This window comes from Macrosteles quadrilineatus, unplaced genomic scaffold (genome assembly GCF_028750875.1).
Source record: "Macrosteles quadrilineatus isolate MER2022 unplaced genomic scaffold, UCM_ALF_1.0 Scaffold_3__2_contigs__length_128488019, whole genome shotgun sequence".
NCBI classification, from domain to species: Eukaryota; Metazoa; Arthropoda; class Insecta; order Hemiptera; family Cicadellidae; genus Macrosteles; species Macrosteles quadrilineatus.
This window is the reverse complement of record NW_026542596.1, coordinates 74,888,539-74,909,552: the sequence shown is the minus strand read 5'-3', so window position 1 is coordinate 74,909,552 and position 21,014 is coordinate 74,888,539. Positions and strand designations below refer to the sequence as shown.

Below are 21,014 nucleotides of genomic sequence, written 5' to 3'. Positions count from 1 at the left end.
TATAATTTTAGACAATAGTACACTGTGACTGGCAATATTATCAAACAATTTTCAAACCCATCTTAAAAACTTATGAACTTCCAAGAGGGCATCATCAAAAGTAATCACAAGATAAAAATCACAGCAACATATTTCCTGCGAGGTAATATCAGTTTAACAGAGTGTTATAATTTGTGAGAGCTGTGGTTCAAATTATATTTATGATGGACTAATTTGTGGAGAGATCAGTTAGCCGGAGAAAGCCATTCGGGTCAACAGCTGTGGTTACAACCACTCCCTCTCAGCAACCGGTCCAACATACAATATTCTGACAAATTACTTTTCAAAGAAACCTATTAGGTCTCTTCATTTCGCTTATTTTACAATACCTGTGATGGCTCATTTGGTTTATAGGTTTGGCCTAATTTCTTTTACTTCCTTATATCCTGTAGGAAGCGTTAAGGCTGGGCAAAATGAGATTTTTTTAAGTTGGATAATACCTCTTTAGTTTTTGTGCGTTAAGAGCGTGAAATTTACCAATTCATGCCCATTGGTTTTATCATCTAGAAATAACATTTTTAAACTTATTGAACCATTATTGTTGTTAAGTATAAAATCCACAAAATATGAAGAAATGAAATATGTTAGCCCTATAATATTGTCAGTTGAATTACAAAAAGTAGTCTGGTACGCCAGTTATTGCTCGACTCTATGTTACCATCTTTGTATTTAAAATGGAGATTTTTTAATTTCCCAATTTTACATTAAAAGACACTAAGCTCCAGTCTAGCATTGTCTTAAATATTAGCCTTCTTCAGGTTAGATCTAAAGCGTCGTGTCATTATCACAAAGCTAAACCCTTTGGTGATTGGCTGGATTTGAACCCGTGAACTTGGTGACCAAAACCCCGCAATCTCCTACTAGACCAGCTCACTCCAATTAAGATGGTACATTTTAACCCAAATATGAACAAAGGATGGGTGTAGAATGGAGTGAGAGGTCTTGTGTAGCATTATTATAGTCTGTATGATAGAACCTGTCTCTTGACTTTCTGTTTGGGGACTGGCTAATGGTTTAAGATCTGGCCAGCCCCTAGAAAAAGAGCTAGGATACAGGCACCATCATACAGACTATACTGATTTAAATAAAAACTTAAGTGTGTTACTAGCCGAGTTAATGTCTCAGGCTTCATTGCGGAAGGGGCCCTGGTTAGATCTCTGGGATATTTACAAACTTGGAGAGATTTAGATCCTCTTATTATAATTGCTGGGTAGCTGAGTGGTTAAAGTTTTCGTCTAACAATCAAAAGGTCGCCGGTCCGATCCTAAGAAAGTCAAAAAATTTTTTATGGTGGTCCTTTTTCCCCTTTTTTCCCTTTTTTTAAGTGGTCCTTGCGAAACTGATCTTATTCAGTAACAAAGCTACACAGATAATCTCACTCCATTCTACACTCATCCTTCGCACATACTTTGGTTAATATATGCACCTAGGTGGCATCCCCATCTCAACCAATTGATAATTGATTGAGTGATTGACCCCATACCATAAAAGAATTTGTTACCCAGGTTTTGTACGTACTTGTGTGTTGACAAGACCCCAAGTCCAGGACTTCTATGATGTGGTCCACGTACTGCATCTTCTGAGATCTTGTCAGGGAGTCTGGCAGTCTTAGCAGAGCAGCGTACTGCAACAATACATGAGATACTGACACTGAGATCATATTATAGATAATACTAATAATGTGTTTAGGGAAACAAGATAAATTTTAATAGACTCTAGATGATAATTAAATAAGAGATAAATTTTAAGAGTAGACTCTTATAAGGTAAGTTGGTAATTAAAGGAGGCTCAACAATTTGTAGAAGAACCAATATGTTCGGTAAAAGCAATAGTTGATTACAAGTTCTTAAGTTTTTAAAGACAATTAAATTAAAACTATAAAAAAAAAGTTTTGTGGTAAAAGTTAATAAGCTAAATAAAGAGAATAATTAATTATACATTAAAAAATATGTATTAAGAGTTAAATACAGAAAGATAAGATCAAGAGTAAATTTTATGTAACTATTTAACCCCCCCCCCCTCATTGATGTACACAAACAATACTATGGAATCATAAAGCTTTACCAGACTAATTTATAGAAACAATTGAACGCATGAATTTCTATTTTCTTACGAAGATTGATTTAACAAAAATTGTTTTAGGGCAAAAGGTAATTGGCTACATAAAACCCATAAATTGTACATTCAATTAAGCTATTCCCATTTTGTATGTATAATAATTTAATCAACAAAATTAATCAGGTTTAACAATGGCAATTTTGTTTTATTTCTTATAAAACTAATAACAAATTTTCCTAACAATATGTGGCCATTTTTGTTATGTTGGACGGCGTAAAAGTTATTTGAAACAAAATAATACAATAATTAATAGGTAGCAGTTTTATGATTATTGTTCAATAATATGTTTATACCCTTCCTAGATTAGATTTTATACAACGTTTAGCTGTGAAATATTTTCAGCAGTATTTACAATTTGGAAATTACATTCGGACAGCGAAGAAATATTTATAAAGCAGTGCGTTACAAACAATGTACAGTGAATCCACGCGTATTCTAGTCGCCTGTACCCATATTGCCTACACGGCGAAAAATGAAGGCGTTCTCCACAAAACTGCTAGAAGTACGGTGAATACCATTGTTAAATGACGAATTGTAACACTAAACTTTAAACTACTTCATAAAACTGACAAGCTATCACAGGTACAGGATAATTTATCAACATTTGGAAAACAATTTTATTTTAATAAATTATTTTTAACAAGTAATTCATGTTTCATTAGTTTTTACACATTTATCAATTAGAACATTGTAATAAGTAATGACATTTAGTATAACGAATATACCAACATTATAACTTGCAAAACATAATAATTATTTTTTATTAGAAACTAAAACGTTAACGTATTAAAATAGCCCTGGATACGATACCAGCAATAATATGCCTAAAATTTATTTTATTATTTTACAAATTTTTGAACGTGTCTTTCAAACAAAGATTTCAAAGCAAACCTTAAATTATTATTTTGACGTTTGTGTGTAAGTATTATTTTAACTAGACAAATAAATCATACTTTTACTTGTGCAAATATTATGTAATTTATGGAAAAATATGAGGTACTACAAACGTCATCATTATCTTCCCTTTTACCTACTGAGGAAGTAGTCTGAGAAAGGTGTTGTTCGTATTTTATAATACATGCCTTTGTCCCTCTTGGCCCGGTTTTCTTACTTCCCTGTACATAACAATACCCTATTTTTCTTCACGTTTCTAGTGACAAGGCTTTATTTCTAAAAATGTTATTTTCTAGTAACTAGGTTTATTGAAAAAAATGTTATTGAAACTTGTACCTGTACTGTTAAATTTGTTATCATTATTTGTACCTTTAAAAACGGAATCTACAACAAATGATGTACTTTTAATCAATATTAAATTTTTGATAAAGATTATAAACGATTTTGTTTACTTTATAAGAGTAAAATCTCATTACCAAAATATTTTCCGCTTAATTTTTACGAATGTTTGGATAGAATAAAATAAAATAATGTAAAATATCCGAGGGGTTTGATGTAAACAATTATTAGTTTTTATAGCTTGCTGATGAGCAATACTTTTGTTTCGGGTTTTATGTTATTTAGGATACTAACAAATTTAACAAATGAAATAACCTAAGGGCATAATAATGTGATACTGCATTCTTAGCTTTATGTTTATATATGGTACTTTTTACAGATAAATTGTAAAGCTCAACCCCCTACATAAACTGAAATTTAGCTCTATGGCTTGAGCGCAGTGTTTTTGTCGCTAAGCACGAGCCCGGGGTAGACCTAGGGGTTGCGACATTATGAAGACAAACCCCATTGGTGATAGGCTAGACCTAGGGGTTGCGACATTATGACGATAAACCCATTGGTGATAGGCTAGACCTAGGGGTTGCGACATTATGACGATAAACCCATAGGTGATTTTGCAAAATTTAAATCCGGGACTAAATGTACCAAAATCCCGCGCTCTACCACTAGACCAGCTCGCTCCCCATAGCTTAAGCGCTATAATAAGGTTATAAATATTAGTTTTTGCTTTTTTTGCTCACCTCCAGGGTCTGCCTCAAAGTCAAGTCCGGGAAGAATATGTCCTGCTGCAGCACATAGCAGATCTTCCTCTTCCACCTCTTATTGAGCCTCTCCCTGTTGAGTCTGATATTGCCCGCGGCCAGCTTGACCCTACCGCTGAGGCAGTTGAGGAGGGTGGTCTTCCCACAGCCCGAGGGACCCATGACGGCCAGGAGTTGACCGGGCTTTACCACTCCGGAGACATCCCGTAGGATCTGCCGCTTGTCCAGAGCCACGGTAACCCCCTGGAACACCAACTCCAGGGGTCGGTGATGGGGGAGGTGGTGGTGGCGGCCCAGGCATGGCACATCGCTGCTTTCCACCCTGCAACATAGGAGAGAAGTATGAAAAATGTGTGTAGAGTGGGGAGGAAGAAATAAAGGAATAGTTACAGAGAAGTAAGACACAAATGAAACATTCAAAGCCTTAGTCGCTGGTGTCTAGGGCGAAGTCTAAACCGCTCTCCTCCCCTCGTGTACAATGCTCACGGTGGAGGAAGACCCTGTGCCCTGTGCGATAGGAATTTCCCCACAGTGCTCACCACTACTTACTAAAAAGACCGATCCCCCCGGCCACCGGATTGCTGGGCACTCTTCCCGCCCGGCAAGTATATTTACAGCACAAAACACTAGAGCTGAAAGCGCACTGTCGTCCCATAGGCAAGTTTTCTTCTCTGTGTTCAAACCAATAGTCGATTGCTTTAGCACCACGAAACTTGAATAATAGTCAAGTTAATGATGACGGTATGGTGAGTGGATATAGCTCATGCAAAAAAAAATTAAGTTTGCTGGTTCAATCCCACACTCACTCTTGTTTCAAACACAATCAATTGCTAAGCAAGTTAACGATGCTATCAACGACTTGGTAGAATGTTAAAAGGCACCAAAGAATAAATGCATGACAAGAGATATGCAAATAAATATCAAGAGAATTTCAAAGTTTACCAATGTATGGTTATGTTGAATGTGTTGAATTTGTGTAACTCGAGGTACGAAAAAGATTAACCTAGGAGCAGTTGAATGTTTAGTGAAAAGCTCATAATTGGAGGAAATTATTATCTACCAATTTATACTAGGCTGAGTACCATCTAAATCGCACATTTGATTCTGGACACAGATTCCATTTGACGTTAGGCTATTTAATTTTCAATTTCAAAGCTATCCAACAAGCCATGTGATTACAATATTTGTTTTGACTTTCCCTATCAAAAACTAAAAAAAATGCGTAAAACACACAAAATAGAAAAAACTGGCTCACCGCAAATCCCTCTTTGATCGTCATACAATACAGTATTCGTATTCAAATTCCACGGTTAATCAATCACAGGGTACACACGACGCCACGGGGTTGCGAAGGGTGTGCGGGGGGAGAGGGGTTTAACTAAGGGTTGGAACTGATGCACTTGCACAGTATTGATCTAGGTCGTTGACCTTAGTCTCAAGGTCGCCAGAGTTAGGGTTTACACTTACGTTTCCCGCCCTTTACGACCCCGACCGAGGTCTCCCTCGCTTTTGTACAGCCCCTGAGCCCGTTCACCATTTGAATATCAAGCAAGGGTGAACTTGGGTGAAGGGGGTTGAATTAGAATATACAGTACTCTACGTAAAAAATAGGGTTAATTTCATGTGTTTAATAACATTTGGGTAAACTTTATTTTACGTTAATGCTGAGACTTTAAAAGTTTTGTTTAGAATTTTTTTAATCGGCAACATTCGTACATCAGGCACAAAAAGTACTTGAGTATTAAAATACTCTGCGATACATGAGAACTTTAGCAAGTGTTAAAAATTCACCGACATAGATTCTAACGTAGTTATTGGTTTGTGTTTTTTGTGTATCATTGTGTTGTAGGCCTACATTGTAAATAAGAGAAACAATTACGATTTATTCAAACAAAAAGATTGTAGGTCCTAATTGTATGAATTAGTACAGAATTTTATGGAATAGATAACATACGGAAAACAAAAGTACGAAAAGTTAACAATTTTAATTACACAATAAATTTAATAAATGAAAGTATATGCCTAAATGTAGTCACTTGAATAGTTAACTAAATAAATATATATTTTTTAGATAAAATATGTGTAAAAAGTCAGACACTTTTAAACAAACAAAATTAGGATCAGGCACAAATTTGCATAACAAAAAGCCAACCAAGTTATATTTCGTGTCCGTCATCATCATGACTGATATTCTGATACTCAAAAAATCACTATCACAAGATAGCTGAGTTGTACGTTATGAAGTTCAAGTCATAAATATCAATAAAATCTCCAAAAATCTTAAACGCTCTGACGCCAGCGAGTCAAGCAGTCAAGCCACTTCATTCAGTTAATCGATGGAATCTTTACTACGCCCAAAATAGTAGAGTTAGCGGGTTATAGGCGAGTTTATGAGTAAACAAGAGTGCCTAGGGCAACGCGGGCCGAATTTGAGGGTCAGGGGGCGCGAACACAATCAACCAATTTGTACAGGTCATTGGCCCTACGATTGTTTTGGCCTTGTGAGCCCTAAACTGCTAACGCTATGAGCCCGCCGCTGTAACTGTGCTTTGGAAAGTGGCGACTAGTGGCGCGGATCGTGTTTATAGTCGACGAAAAAATTAAAATTATTTCAATTCAGTAACGGTATTATTCATGATTGCCCCCTCAGATGAATACAAGATCAGCAGAAAACAATTTTGAAATTAGTTCCGTCTTGTACATATAAACGGTGTTTTATTGTTACTATTTAACCAAATAAAGGATCTACAGAACGATAGCTTGTCCTTTTGTCCTACAACCAAATCGCAGGCTAAAATTGTAAAATCTAAAATAATTTTGAAAATTTACTCGTAGTTCTAAAAATTACAACGATGAACATAAATTAAACTTAAGCTTTACAATAGGATGGTAGGTTTACTTTATTCAAATCAAATGACGTCACTGAGAAAAATATAAAATATTGAAATGTCTATCAAAATTAAACGAAAATATTAAATTTTACAAAACATGCCATCTATATTGTCTTCTTATCTTCTTTTTATATAAAGGCAGGTTGAATAATTTGTTCCAAGGTTTTAAACTTATTAGGTGAAGCGTAAAATGCAGTAAAAATTGACAGTATTTATTTCAATGCCAACAAATTAAAAAAATATATAATGTTACTTGATTTATTTATTTTTGTTTACGTTTCACCAATGCCACTAGCACATCCACACATTTATTTCAAAAGATTATTTTTGACTATTATAGTTTATTGTAACCATTGATTATAGAAATTACGATCGATTCTACAATTGTATAATCAGTGGGAATAATGTGCATGTTTCATCTTAGTAGCACCAAATAAAAAAACTCGTATTACGTAAGACTTACAATTTAACAAGGAATCAGGGTTTATATTAATACATTTTATAAGTGTTTTGGTTATAGTTTATTTATTTTAAGAAATCTATTATTTCTTGCCGACTCTGAAATAATAACTACTATTGTGAAAGTTAGTCAGTCACAATTCGAGTCAAATTTAAATTGAGTTGTGATAGTGCAATTGTATAGTAAAAGTTTGTCTTAAAAATCACTTGAAACTTTTACGTATACAAGTTTTGACTAATCATAGTGTGATTTTATTATACTGTCAAAAGACTATAATACTGAAGCCTAATCATAAGACAAATATCAGAACATTTTCTCAACCTGTATTTATACAAACTATTGCACCTGTTGCTCGAATTCGAGCAATTGCAAAGTAATACACAGGCGTTATTTCAAAACGAATAATCATAATAATTTCCGATGACTTAAAAGAGTCAACTCAAAGATAGTGTGTTATCAATCACTCCACTACAGTTATCGAAACTGAAAACGAACTCACTCTGAAAACGAACGCTCTTGTGTGTATCATGTGTTTTACTATGAACAGCTACACAAATCTCTCTAGTAAAGATTTATTTGAAGCCAAATTTATTTACATAAATAATTATCCTTTAGGCCTAGACATTTACTAACGAATTGAAAACCCGTCGAAATATTGAATTTAATTACCTTCATTACTACGTAAAAATATAATTTAAAAAAATATTTAATTCAAATTAAATTAATATTTATCAGTATTTAGGTCGGTTTCCATTTCCCAATAATCACTTACTATTTACGAATAAGCCTAGAAAAACCTAAAGTTAAGAAAAAAATGTGGTAGGGCCTATACATTATTATTTTTATTTTTTTATTTTTTTTACAATCCTACAAAACAGCACGTGCCAATACATTGTACCATTAAGCATGCAAAAAAGGTTTTCACAAGAGTAATACAAAATACAAAATAAACATTACAAGGCGAAAGTCCGTCTTATATGGTGGCAGTCTTGTAAAAATTTCACTCAAAATATAAATAGAAAACTTATTTTATGTGAACCGATAGTTCATTATAGTTATATTTCCTTAGTATGGTATAGTTTTAGTTCTTAGTGTTCTAATAATTCAAAAATATAATGTCAATAAAACAACCATCTTCCAATAATTTCCTAAAATGCCAATAAAGAGCAAAAAACCTAATTAAATTTCCAAATCACTGTTCACATCGTCGTAACCGGTTTCCATGCACTAACCTCTGTCGGCGAAGATTCAAACAGTTGAGCAGTAGAGACTTGAGAGGGTGCGGCTCCGGCTGCTGAGCGGTTCCTACACATCCGCACATGGCGAGTGACTCGGGTTGACTCCGACTCGGACCCAGGTGAGAGGAAGGCACTTCCGGTGGGAACCGACCTCGACCCCGAGCTCCGGGGATACCCGACCCCTAGATCAGCATCGGGCATCACCCCCCCTGGATCCATGTTGACCTGGGATATGTCACGTCGAACTCATCGTGGGTCTAATCGAATTTTGTTGTTGGATGAGGTAACAACAATAACTCTTCCGCACTCTTTGTCCCTCCATTTAAAAATTGTATTTAGTAATTTCGTCTTGATTTGTAACGACTTCAATCTGGAGGCGAGTTAGCGTAGCGAACGAGCTAACCTGAAGGCAAGTGAGCGCAGCGAACGAGCTCCAACCTAAAGGTGAGTGAGCATAGCGAACGAACTTCAACCAGGACGTGATTGAGCCATGCGAACGAGCTCATTTTGAAAATGAACGAGCATTTGACATAAAACCACATTAGGACAGGACGACGTCTGTCGGGCCAGCTAGTTATGTATACATTTCACGTGGAATTGTCACGATCCTTGCATTGGGTTTTGAATAGCTGTGTAAGCTGTTCTCAACACTAACAAATTAACTTTTCCTCAAGCAACATCTAAAATTTCTTCTAGGCCTCTATCACTGTTCTCTATCTACCAATTATTATTATTGTCTTATATTACCATAATCTTCTCAAGCAACATCTCCTATTTTCCTAGTGTCTATAACCCTAATCGAAAACCACAAGCTGCTCATGCTATATTTTTTTTAGCCTCTATCTCTCTCTACCATTACCAAAACTAAAGCTAGATATGTCATTTATCCTGGAATACCACCACCCTCTACCTCTATCTCAAGGTTCTACAGCAATATCTACCATTTCTCCTAGAGTACCATCCTCTACCTCTATCACAAGGCTCTCCAGCAATATCTGTCATTTCTCCTAGACTACCATTCTCTGCCTTTATCACAAGGCTCTCCAGTAATATTGACCATTTCTCATAGGCTACCATCCTCTAACTCTATCACAAGGATCTCCAGCAATATCTACCATTTTCCCTAGACTACCAACCTCTACCTCTACACAAGGCTCTCCAGCAATATCTATCATTTCTCCTAGACTACTATCCTCTACCTCTACACAAGGCTCTCCAGCAATATCTATAATTTTTCCTAGACTACTATCCTCTACCTCTATCACAAGGCTCTCCAGCAATATCTATCATTTCTCCTAGACTACTATATTCTACCTCTATCACAAGGTTCTCTAGCAATATCTATCATTTCTCCTAGACTACCATTCTCTGCCTTTATCACAAGGCTCTCCAACAATATTTACCATTTCTCATAGGCTACCATCCTCTAACTCTACCACAAGGTTCTCCAGCAATATCTATAATTTCTCCTAGACTACCATCGTCTACCTCTACACAAGGCTCTCCAGCAATATATATTATTTCTCCTATACTACCATCCTCTCTACCACTATCACAAGGCTCTCCAGCAATATCGATAATTTCTCCTAGACTACCATTCTCTACCTCTATCACAAGGCTATCAAACAATATTTACCATTTCTCATAGGCTACCATCCTCTCTACCACTATCACAAGGCTCTCCAGCAATATATATAATTTCTCCTGCCTACCATCCTCTGCCTCTACACAGGGCTCTCCAGCAATATCTATCATTTCTCCTAGACTACTATCCTCTACCTATATCACAAGGCTCTCAAGCAATATCTACCATTTCTCCTAGAGTACCATCCTCTACCTCTACACAAGGCTCTCCAGCAATATCTATCTTTTCTCCTAGACTACCATTCTCTGCCTTTATCACAAGGCTCTCCAACAATATTTACCATTTCTCTTAGACTGCCATCCTCTCTACCGCTATCACAAGGCTCTCCAGCAATATATATCATTTATCCTAACTACCATCCTCTGCCTCTATCACATGGTTCTCCAGCAACAACTAACATTTCTACTAGACTACTGTACCATCCTCTGCCTCTATCACAATGCTCTCCAGCAATATCTACCATTTCTCCTAGACTAGACTACCATCCTCTGCCTCTATCAAAATGTCTTCTAGGAATAACTATAATTTCTCTTGGAGCCCTAGACTACCATATTCTACATCTATAAAAAGGTTCTCCAGCAATATCTACCATTTATCCTAGAATAGACTACCATCCTCTGCCTCTATCAAAAGGTTTTAGGAATAGCCTAACTATAATTTCTCCTAGAGTCCTAGACTACCATCTTCTACATCTATCAAATGTTCTCTAGCAATAACTATAATTTCTCCTAGACTACCATCCCCTACCTCTATCACAAGGTTCTCCAGCAATAACTACCACTTCTCCTAGATCCTTTACCATCCTCTAGCTAAGCGCGTGGGAGGTAGATCTAGTGACCTTAGTGCCTGAAGTGTGTCATGCGCTCACCCACTGACCGCTAGGCTCTCTCCATTCCTCCCCCTCCCCCTCCCCCACCATTCCTCACTCCTCTAATGGGCGACCACAAGAGAGCACGCCCCGTTAACTATCCATTATTGGCTACTGTTGGCAATAACTTGCTATTTCTTGTTAACTGAAATCGACGCTTCTAGTCGACGTTGTGATTTGCTCTTAGATAAATTCTGTTCAACGAGTGACGGAGGTAACTATAGCCCTTGATCATTGTTTAAAGAGCCAGAGAAATTAGCAAAACTAAACGTGAATTACGGCATATTCTCCAATGTACTTTTATCTTCAAAGACTAAAACAGCAAAATTATGATCTTCTTGGATGTAGCCAAGCATCGAAGAATTCCCTTTTCACCCACTTCGCTCTTATGTAAGCAAATGATCAAATTGATGTATAAATACGAAACAGCTACACATATTGTGGATACTGTGGAATGAAGCAGTTGAAAATGTTCTTTGTAGCTTCAAAAATAATTTTTAGTTTTTCAAGCATCAAGATTTGCCTACGACGAATCTATAACCAAGCTCTACATCCAAGGCAATTAACACAAACAAACACCAAGTAGACCTAGCAGATGGATGACGAGGCAGTTCCGAGAAGCCAGTGCTGTTTTCCCAGAACCCGAGCCGTACCGCGCTGCTTCAGCATCACTCTATACTTCCGGCATCCCCATCACACCTGGGAACTCGCTTAATAGCTCTGCGACGCTGCGTAGCCGGGATTGCCTACCTGATCACCGATCGGTAACCAGAGTAGGCGATCGAGAACATCAATGTGTTGACAACGTTGTCTTCACACAGTCTCAAATTATGAGCCAACAAATTCCAGATCAAAAAGTGTCACGTAGGAAGAACGTTTGACAACTTTGACGACCCTGCCCTGAATATTTGCTAAACATTCCTAAAGCAGGTTGATAGGTATGAGCAAGTACTGTTAAACTTTTCTTCTCCTTTGAAATCCCAGAACGTTTGTTGTAAGTTTTAAAATAACTCGCCTGGCTCGTGGGACTGAGCGTGTGGTGCTACAATACCAAATCCTACAGTGATGAATAAATAATAAATCATTTACCACTGAATCCCATAACTACGAATTCTTTCTGTGCTTTAGAATATTGCCAATATTCTCTTGTTACTGTGGAATTCGGCGCTTATATTCGCGTTGTTCACACGACGGCTGGGAACGAAATGGATCAAATCCTCGAATTTGATGAAAGATCAGAAACGGGTATACGAATCCTCTAGTAGTTTCTGTAGACGTTTTTCAGTCAGTTAAAGAGGGTATATGTAGAAGTGATAATAATATAGGCTACTCAGTCGGGAGAAGGACTAAAGTGGTAATGCCAACATCCACGGAAAGAATTCGGAGTTCCGACTAAGTTATTGCTTCTGCAAACCCTCTTACCAGGCTGAATACCTCTCCAGAACCTGCCAGAGTAGTATATCCTTTTCTGATATCTCTTCAAACTCTACAGTTTTATCCGTTCCGTGACCAGCCATTTGTAAACAAAAGACGCAAATATATTCCTGCGGCCGAGGCGGTGATGTGAAAGCGCACACAATGGTAACGGTAACGGTAGGGGGCCCGTAACTCGATAAAGTTGAAAAATAATCGAGGTCGGCGCGAGAGGTGACCCAAATTCGGGGGCGTGGGTGAGGGGCAACGACCCCGGAGGAAAGTGCACCAGATGTGATGCTCCTAGGGCTCCGCCCCTGCAGCCTCTTTGTCTGAGTATCCTGCTGCGGAGGAAAGGGGAACACTCCTGGATATACGATCTGATCCTCGTTCCTGTGCTGCCACACTTTATTGTTTCATTGTTTTGCTTGTTACTCCTGGATATAGTAGGTGTCGCGTGGGTTGACAACAATGAGAAATGCTACGCGAAGCTGAGTGGGTTATAGTGTTCGACTAATCGGAAAGTTATGTTTTGGCACAGAAAACGTAGTGGTTTTGGTCCTAAGAAGTATAACTTTTTGGTGGATCAAAACGGGACCCAACCGCTCTTTATAGGAAAACAATTTGCTGAAGGAAACTAATATTCCTCAAAAGATAGCATTGGATTGTGGAGTTGCATGCTAATGAAAAACTTAACATCTGTTAGTAACCCCTTCAGAATAAACACGTATGGTAAACATCGAAGTAAAATCACGGAACTTTACATGGATCTTTTACCTTCTACCAACAGAACTATAAATAATTAAATAATAATAAAGGAAATAAAATTAACACCAATGTTTTCTAGGTTCGACCTTACTCAAAAAGTTTTAAGTCCTGTAAATCTTACAACTTGTCGTAAAGCTTGGTTTAAATTGTTATACACATCCCCCGAAAAAAACTAACATACCCATTCCAAATTAATAAATAGTTGAGCCTCGATAACAAGTCACTCTTGATAAGAAGTGCCATGATCAAATATTGCAATTAATTTTCACCCTTGCATGTTTGCAAACGTCTCGATAAGAAGTGAACATTGATAACAAGTCCTATTTAATCCCCATGAGAGTCTTGTTATCGAGGTTCTACTGTTTAAACATAATTAATTCTATTTTTACAGTTTCCCTGGACGGGGGGAGAGCTTTATGTAACACACGGAAGTACAATGTATGTAATCATTAATATGAATGGGCCGAGTTCAACACCCGGCTGTCCCCAACAATGTGACAAGCTGACAGCTGGTTTAGTGATAACATGTTATAGAGGTGTACAAACTACAAGGGACGGCTAGGTTACTGACCACACACTATATTGTGGAAATGACCACCGGTTATGAAGGCTATTTTATTCCTTTTATGTTCTCCCCTAGACATAGTACTGTATTAAAGTATTGTTTTCTTCAAAATTTCCTAGTTTTAGTTTTGGGTGGGAATATCCGATTTGAGTCCCTCTGGACCAAATATATGGTTTTTCGAAATGATTTCTGTAAGTTTGTGTGTGGTTGTGTACCGGAGCTACAGATAGTACAAACTACACCTGTGGTCCGATTTTGGTTAAATTTGGTGTTGAATTTTGTGTTAAATTTTAGATGCATTTTCTATCTCCAGGTTTTTTTTTCATTATTTTGAAATGGTGATTTTTTTGCCACATGGAATAGCCGGAAAGTAGTATCAAAATTTTACCTTACACAACCGTTAGATTTATCTTTTGAGCTAAGTGATCAAATAAACTGATCACTAAGAAAGAAAGCAGTAATATCAGACGATTTCACTGCGAAACACATCTAATAAATCGTCAACGCATGTTGCCAAGAGCTGGTTTCACTATCTTGCAATGTTTTCAGTCAGAGATATTAATAGAATAAAGTTACGCAAAGCTCAAGTTTGTTGATCTTTCACAATAACATAAAGTTGTATTATAAATATATTTTCGATATAATCACTACCGTAGTTGTAGTCTGCTGTAAAAATTAGATGTAGCCTACAGTTTTGCGAAAAATATATGTTAATTTAACTCTCGTATTTGTTTATTATTTTATTTTAAGTTAACAGCTTCTATTTTACAGTCAAGAAACGCTGTTTACATTAAAATAATGTTTCAACATAACTTGAATAAATACTAATCCTACTGTAACTGTACTCCATTATTAAGGTAGTAATGTACTAAAACAACTGATTACTTCAAGTAGTTTGTTATGGAAATTAAAAATTCAACTGATTCAAATCCAAAAAAAGTTTGAAAAAATTCAAATCCAAACCCAACAAATAAAATTTTTAGAGAGGAAAAGGAAAAGGTTTTTCACAACTCTAAAACGGGGGGGGGGGTTTCTAATTCTAAAAAACTATATTTTTTTATTAATTTGAATCAATTTGACCTCTTCAACAAGTTTTGTAAATTTGGCACGGCAGAGCCAATGTAATATTATGAAAAATATATTTGGATTTTGAACAAAGTGGTCTTACTACCCAAATCGTTCTCAAAGTAGCTCCCAAAGCCAGAACAACTATTTTAACCCAACACGTAACTCTATTTTGGGGTGCCATGCCAACATATTTGTCACCTATGTACAATGGTACAAGTAACGCTCCACCTCCGACACCGTTATCTCTCGATGGATGGGGTGGACCATGGCGGCTTCAGGACCACGCCCAGGGAAAGTACAGGAGTCATCACTCAGCCAGAGCCAAGGGTCAGGTCACCCGGGAGTATGCACTCTTGCAACACAGTGTATGAGTCTTCCAGGAGTACGCAAGGATCTCGAGTAGATTAGAAGTTGTTTATAGGAAAAAAATAGTTTTTAAATTATTTTAGTTTTTAAATGAAATGTTCCAAAAAGTTACAAATTTAGAACACTCAGTATTAAGAGCTATTTTTGTTTATTTGGAGAAAATTTGACCGTACAAATAGTTGATCGGGGCAAAATGCAGTTAATAACTTTATATTTAGTCTATGATTTTCCCTGGGATTTCTCTAGTTACTTTAGTATTATACCATTGACTATACACGTAACATACCGACACGTTACGTGTATACTCAATGATTATACCGACCACACCACTGAATCGACTTCCAAATAAGATTTTTATGAGCTTAATTAACAAATTCTTCCTAACCTAACCACTAAGGCGAGGTTCAGTGACGTAGCCAGGGGGGGGGTCCTGGGGGTCCGGACCCCCCCCTTCTGGTCTTAAATGTAATATTTTTTGTTAAATTAAATGTAGAATTATATAATCGTACTGTATTGATGTTGGGGTTGATTATTTTCAATGCCAAGAGAGCTAAAAAAAGACTGTTTTAGGGTCTATATTTTTCAAAATTTTCCCGGACCCCCCCCCCTTCACCCGGACTCCCCGGTCGGTCGACCCCCCCTATTTTGAAAACCTGGCTACGTTACTGCGAGGTTAGGTTATAATTATTATATGTGGTCGTTAGGTGTGGTCAGTATAATACAAAAGTACCTTTCTCCAATTCTCTATCTTTGTTTTAACACTGTGTCATAGACTAATCAACCAAAGTAGACTTCACATTCCGTTGTAGATTTTGAAGCCCATTTTTCATGTCTAGTTCATGTCCGGTGACACTGATCGCTAGTGTCGACGAAATCTTGTTTCTATTACTTTAGGGTTAATTTAATGATTTATGCTTAAACCTTAAGGGCGGCTAACTCTCAAGACGGTAAATACAAGATAGTAAGTGGTGATCGATTTCGATTGTAAACTTCGATCATCATCGTACCCAATAGTATACGAGACTTCTATTAATTGTCAGTAATATATTTAAAACATTTCAAAACTCTGTGATCTATATGTTTGTTCTTTTCCAAATTGTGCCTTACACAGTTTTCCAAAGCGACAACAATTTGATTTGCGGTCAGCTGTTAGTCACATTGTTGACGTCGGTCTATCAGCTGTTTCCTGCACTAGAGGTCAATGACCTGTTGTATAACCCTGTGGTGACGGGGGCGTATAGACTATTATGTGCTCAATTGTCACACTGTTATAGCCCACTAGTGTTCTGTGTAGACCGAGGCCAAGCCGTCGGGCAAGAGCGAAATTATAGAAGCCATCGTACTTTTTGTTGATTCGGTTGAGGAAGTTTGTTATAAGCAATAAGTATTTATTTAGGACAGTAGCTATCACCTATGGGTAAGATAATGGGCTGAAGAGGACATGGTCCTAGAACAGTCTCAGTCCAGTGGGGTTTCGGCTCCCTGGACTGAGACATCACGAAACTAACAATAAGCCGAGACCACTGTACTCTTTGGTATTGAGTCTCTAGGTTCCAATACTGCTCTAGCTAATATTTATATGAAATGTAAAAATTTCACCATCATCGAACAATATTTAAAGCGGTATCATTTTTAAGAAATCGCAAAGGAAAGGAAGTTCACTCCAAAAACTATTTCATCGAACCACTTTAGCGTTGCTCTTTTTAATGCAAGTTTTGGCCAAGTAAGGTTCGGTTAAAATAGTTGTTTTATTTAATGTGTATGTAAAAAAAAATGTTAAGACGTTTTTAAATTTGTTTTTCAAATTATGTTTTGCAACACGTCATAAACATTATCCTTAGCTAGGTTTACAAGACTAGGTTTGCATTCAAATGAGATTGAGTCAGCAAAAGTATTATAACTTACTCGAGGAGCTAAAAAATATGTTTCCTCAACAAAAAAAAACCTCAAAAATCTTTACGAAAAACATTCTACATGTCAACCTAACACAACAGAGTAACTTCTATGATAACACACAGGAAAAACCCATTGAAAATATCGCTGACACTCATGAGACACATCGACAAACCAATTTAAATTCAAAAATAAACTTAATCAACCGTCATCAACAAACAGAGCTATTCCAGTCAGCTGATTCACGTAATTAAGCAACAATTAGCGGCGCAATTGGCGCCGGCAACATTGTCCCATGCACAGTTTCAATTGCACAGTTAATAGTTGCACTGCAAGGTCAAACTCCCAAGGCCAATGGAATTGCAGGGCATTGCACTACGTTATGTAAACGTGATGTAAGTGCAGTTTAGCACGCATGCGTTAACAGCCATTCCTGGATACGTAAATATCGTAACGCTAAACACAACAATGTATGAGGGAGTAACGTGACGGTACAAAAGTGGGAGTGATACGGTGCAAACATGGAAGCTAGCATGTTTGGGAGAACGCAGGTCTTCTGTACTCAAGGTTCCGGGTTAAGTTCCCACTAATCACAAATGTATTTTAGCCATGTGATAATGATTTATCCTAGCGTGAAATAATGTGTCAAACGGTTACGAGGAGTCTAGTGTCTTATAAGAAGGAAGGTCATACAATATATAACACTATAGTGTGACAATGGTTGTTCAATAGGAGAGCTACGAGGGCTTTCGTGAAATGAACAAGTATCGCCTTTGGAGAGGATTGTGTAAATTGAGCGTAAGAGTTACAATTACAGAATGTTATTTATGTTTGCACAATGCTTACAGTGTTTAACGTTGGTAAAATCTTTTTTAGCTCAAACTTTCGGATTTGTAAAAATTGTGCAATGTTTAGTGTGCAAACAATGTAACAAAGTTTTATATCAAACAAGTAGTTGCATTACGTTATTATACTCAACAGTGCTACGAACCCAACAAACTTGACAAAACAAACGTCAACTCTTTTGAAATCACGGAAACAAGCAACAATTTTACAGTACTTAGTAAACGAGGTTAGTTTAAATTAATTGCGGAAGGAAAACTTGTTTGCATAAACTTGGTAGTTTTGAATATTATTTTTTTAAGAGACAAGAGAGGTGATGTCACTGACCTCGGCTATACTCGACTTTCTCAATCACCTTCATTTAATCCACTTGTGTTGCCATGGGGACGACAGCATCCGCCCGCCACCCTACTCACCATTGCTTAATACCATCTCATTCCGTGATAGAAGTAGGAGATATTGTTTCTGCTAAAATATTAAGAGCATATTCCTATTTATTCCTCGAAATTCCAATAACTTATCCTGATCTTACCATATTTTTACTGTAAAAGATTCCTAAAACATATTATTCAAATTATCACTTGAATATACATATTGGGCTTCGATTCCTTCATTAGGTTTGTAATTAGTACCCTATTCCCTGATTATACTGTAGTTCATATCAGACATCCCGGTCTACCCCATTTCGTGCGTTCCAGACTCTACTTCTCGTCAGTTCCACGACCACGACCTCTGAACTTGATGGTTCATGCTACGGCTGCTAAACATCAGGGTCAGTGTAAAACAAGGTCAAATGTATCTGGCACCATCAAGTATGATCCTGTATCATTTGGTACAGTTAAAAATGTTATCCAAGTCGTCTGGGGTTATTCTGCTCGTACGGAATTATTCGATACCTTCTGGCGTTGATTTAGCATAACCGTCAACCAATCGGCATTTAAGAGCCGATCGTACAATACACTAATACCTGATAAAACAAAATAAAAACAAATGCACTACTATAATAAATTAAACGTGACTAGTAGCCAGTGCCTTCCAGAGTGAAGAAGCAAAACAGATACACATGCAGGGTAGGGTAGGCAATATAGGTACACGGAAGCACAGAAAACGTACTACTATAACCTAGTACGTTTTCTGTGACGGAAGATGGCTATAAACTGTACATCTTCTGTTGTCAAAAGCTGTTACTCTATACACTTGCGTTAACATAGAATATTGTTTTAATATGATAAGTATACATACGATATGGTACAAAATGTCAATAAATAAAACTGAGTAAATAAAATCCCGTGTGGTGTACCAATCCAACCTTTTGAAATCGACAAAACTTTAAACATTGTGTTTCAGTATGTGGAACCAACAAATGCGCGGTGACAAAACGCAATGCAATGAAAGAAACCATCGTGCTCGTATAAAGGATGGATGAACGACCACAGAGGAAAATAACGACCAACGACAAAGATCGTCGACGTGGCCTAGTGAGGCAACCGGCCAACGACCCGTGCTTTCACTGTCGGGAAACCGTTCCTGAAACCGACCATGAACATTTGCGTAAACGGACCAGGCCTTGGCGGGTCCTTCAAACATCTGTGTTTTGGTTCCCACCATCCTACTACGTCTTGGCATTGGTGCCAGAGAGGGGACGACGAAGGTCCCTTTCGTTGTTCTGTGGAGAAAATAATTAAAACTGTCTCGCAGGGATCGTGAGATTTAAAAACTTACAAAGACACCTATATTTATTGCAAAATAACGTTAAAACATGGTATTGGACATTAAAGGACGATTTTTATCTGCTAAAAGCATTGGCGGATGGAATCACACCTTCAAACTATTCCCCACCTTCTCGGGCCGTTTTCAAAACCAAATCGCTACAAAAATTCGACACTAGTTTCAAAATGATTTGCATAAAAAATGGTGGCGCCGATTTCGACACGGTTTGTAGTTTGTAGTGCGGTTTGTAGTTATGCGCTAACCACAACGCATGCGTTTGGCCTGAAGCAAGAGAAATTCGCTCATGCATGAACAAAGGGCAAACAGGAAAACTCGCTACGGAATAATATCTCGATTGAGTTCATGAAATTCATGGGACAACGCTGGCAGCCACAAAGCGTAGGGTAGTAAATAATTCTGTGGTCTATTTGCGAGAAAACGTTGAATTCGTCCATAATAGTATTGTGTAGTTTCAAATGTGTTAAATGCATTTTAATTTAGTGTGATCCATTGCATTTATGCATAGTTTCCATCTGAAATTCATTTACAGCCCGATTTTCAATTTGATCGTTTTTGCATAAAAATTGTTATTCTGTTCAAACTACTTCACGAGCACAGTGTTGAGGTATTTTCCACACTTCAATGAAGAGTATACATTTTTTCTCTCAATCCAACACCGAAGTCTATTTTTCCTAGACACAAAGAAAATTTCCTCTAGGCTCAAGCCTTCTCTTCTAAATACTGCTCTAGACTCAAGCTTACTAAATGAATACTGTTTGTACTTGAGTTTTTAATACTATTTGTTTGTGTTCGTCTGTGATTTGTGTGTATATTCTTTGTTCTAGATCCACGTTTGCTATACAGCTCACACAGACCACTTGCCTCCAAAGCAAGAGGCCAGTAGTCAGGACAGTAAACTGTTTTACATCCAAACTGTTGTATATTGTGTCTAGGCTCATGTTTATCATATTGCCTACTGTATATTATAGTATGTGTGATGGCATCTGTATCCTGACCTAAGGGCAATCAGGAGACTAGCCAATGGTTTACCCAGACCAGTCCCAGGTAGTGGTCAGGAGACATGTTCCATAATACATACCATAGTCATGGTTGCATGTTTACCAGAAAACAATCT

The 21,014-nt window shown here is 37.3% G+C and overlaps 1 protein-coding gene across 1 annotated transcript in view; it reads right to left on the bottom strand.

Annotated features, from left to right (window-relative positions):
- Nucleotides 1–21,014, bottom strand: part of LOC128988499 (uncharacterized) — a 130,154-nt gene that overhangs the window by 10,338 nt on the left and 98,802 nt on the right. Inside the window, exons 2-3 of the mRNA XM_054409840.1 lie at nt 4,131–4,473; nt 1,558–1,663 (exon numbers count right to left, since the gene is read on the bottom strand). Coding sequence (XP_054265815.1) covers nt 1,558–1,663; nt 4,131–4,473 — 449 coding nt within the window. The remainder of the gene's footprint in view (nt 1–1,557; nt 1,664–4,130; nt 4,474–21,014) is intronic.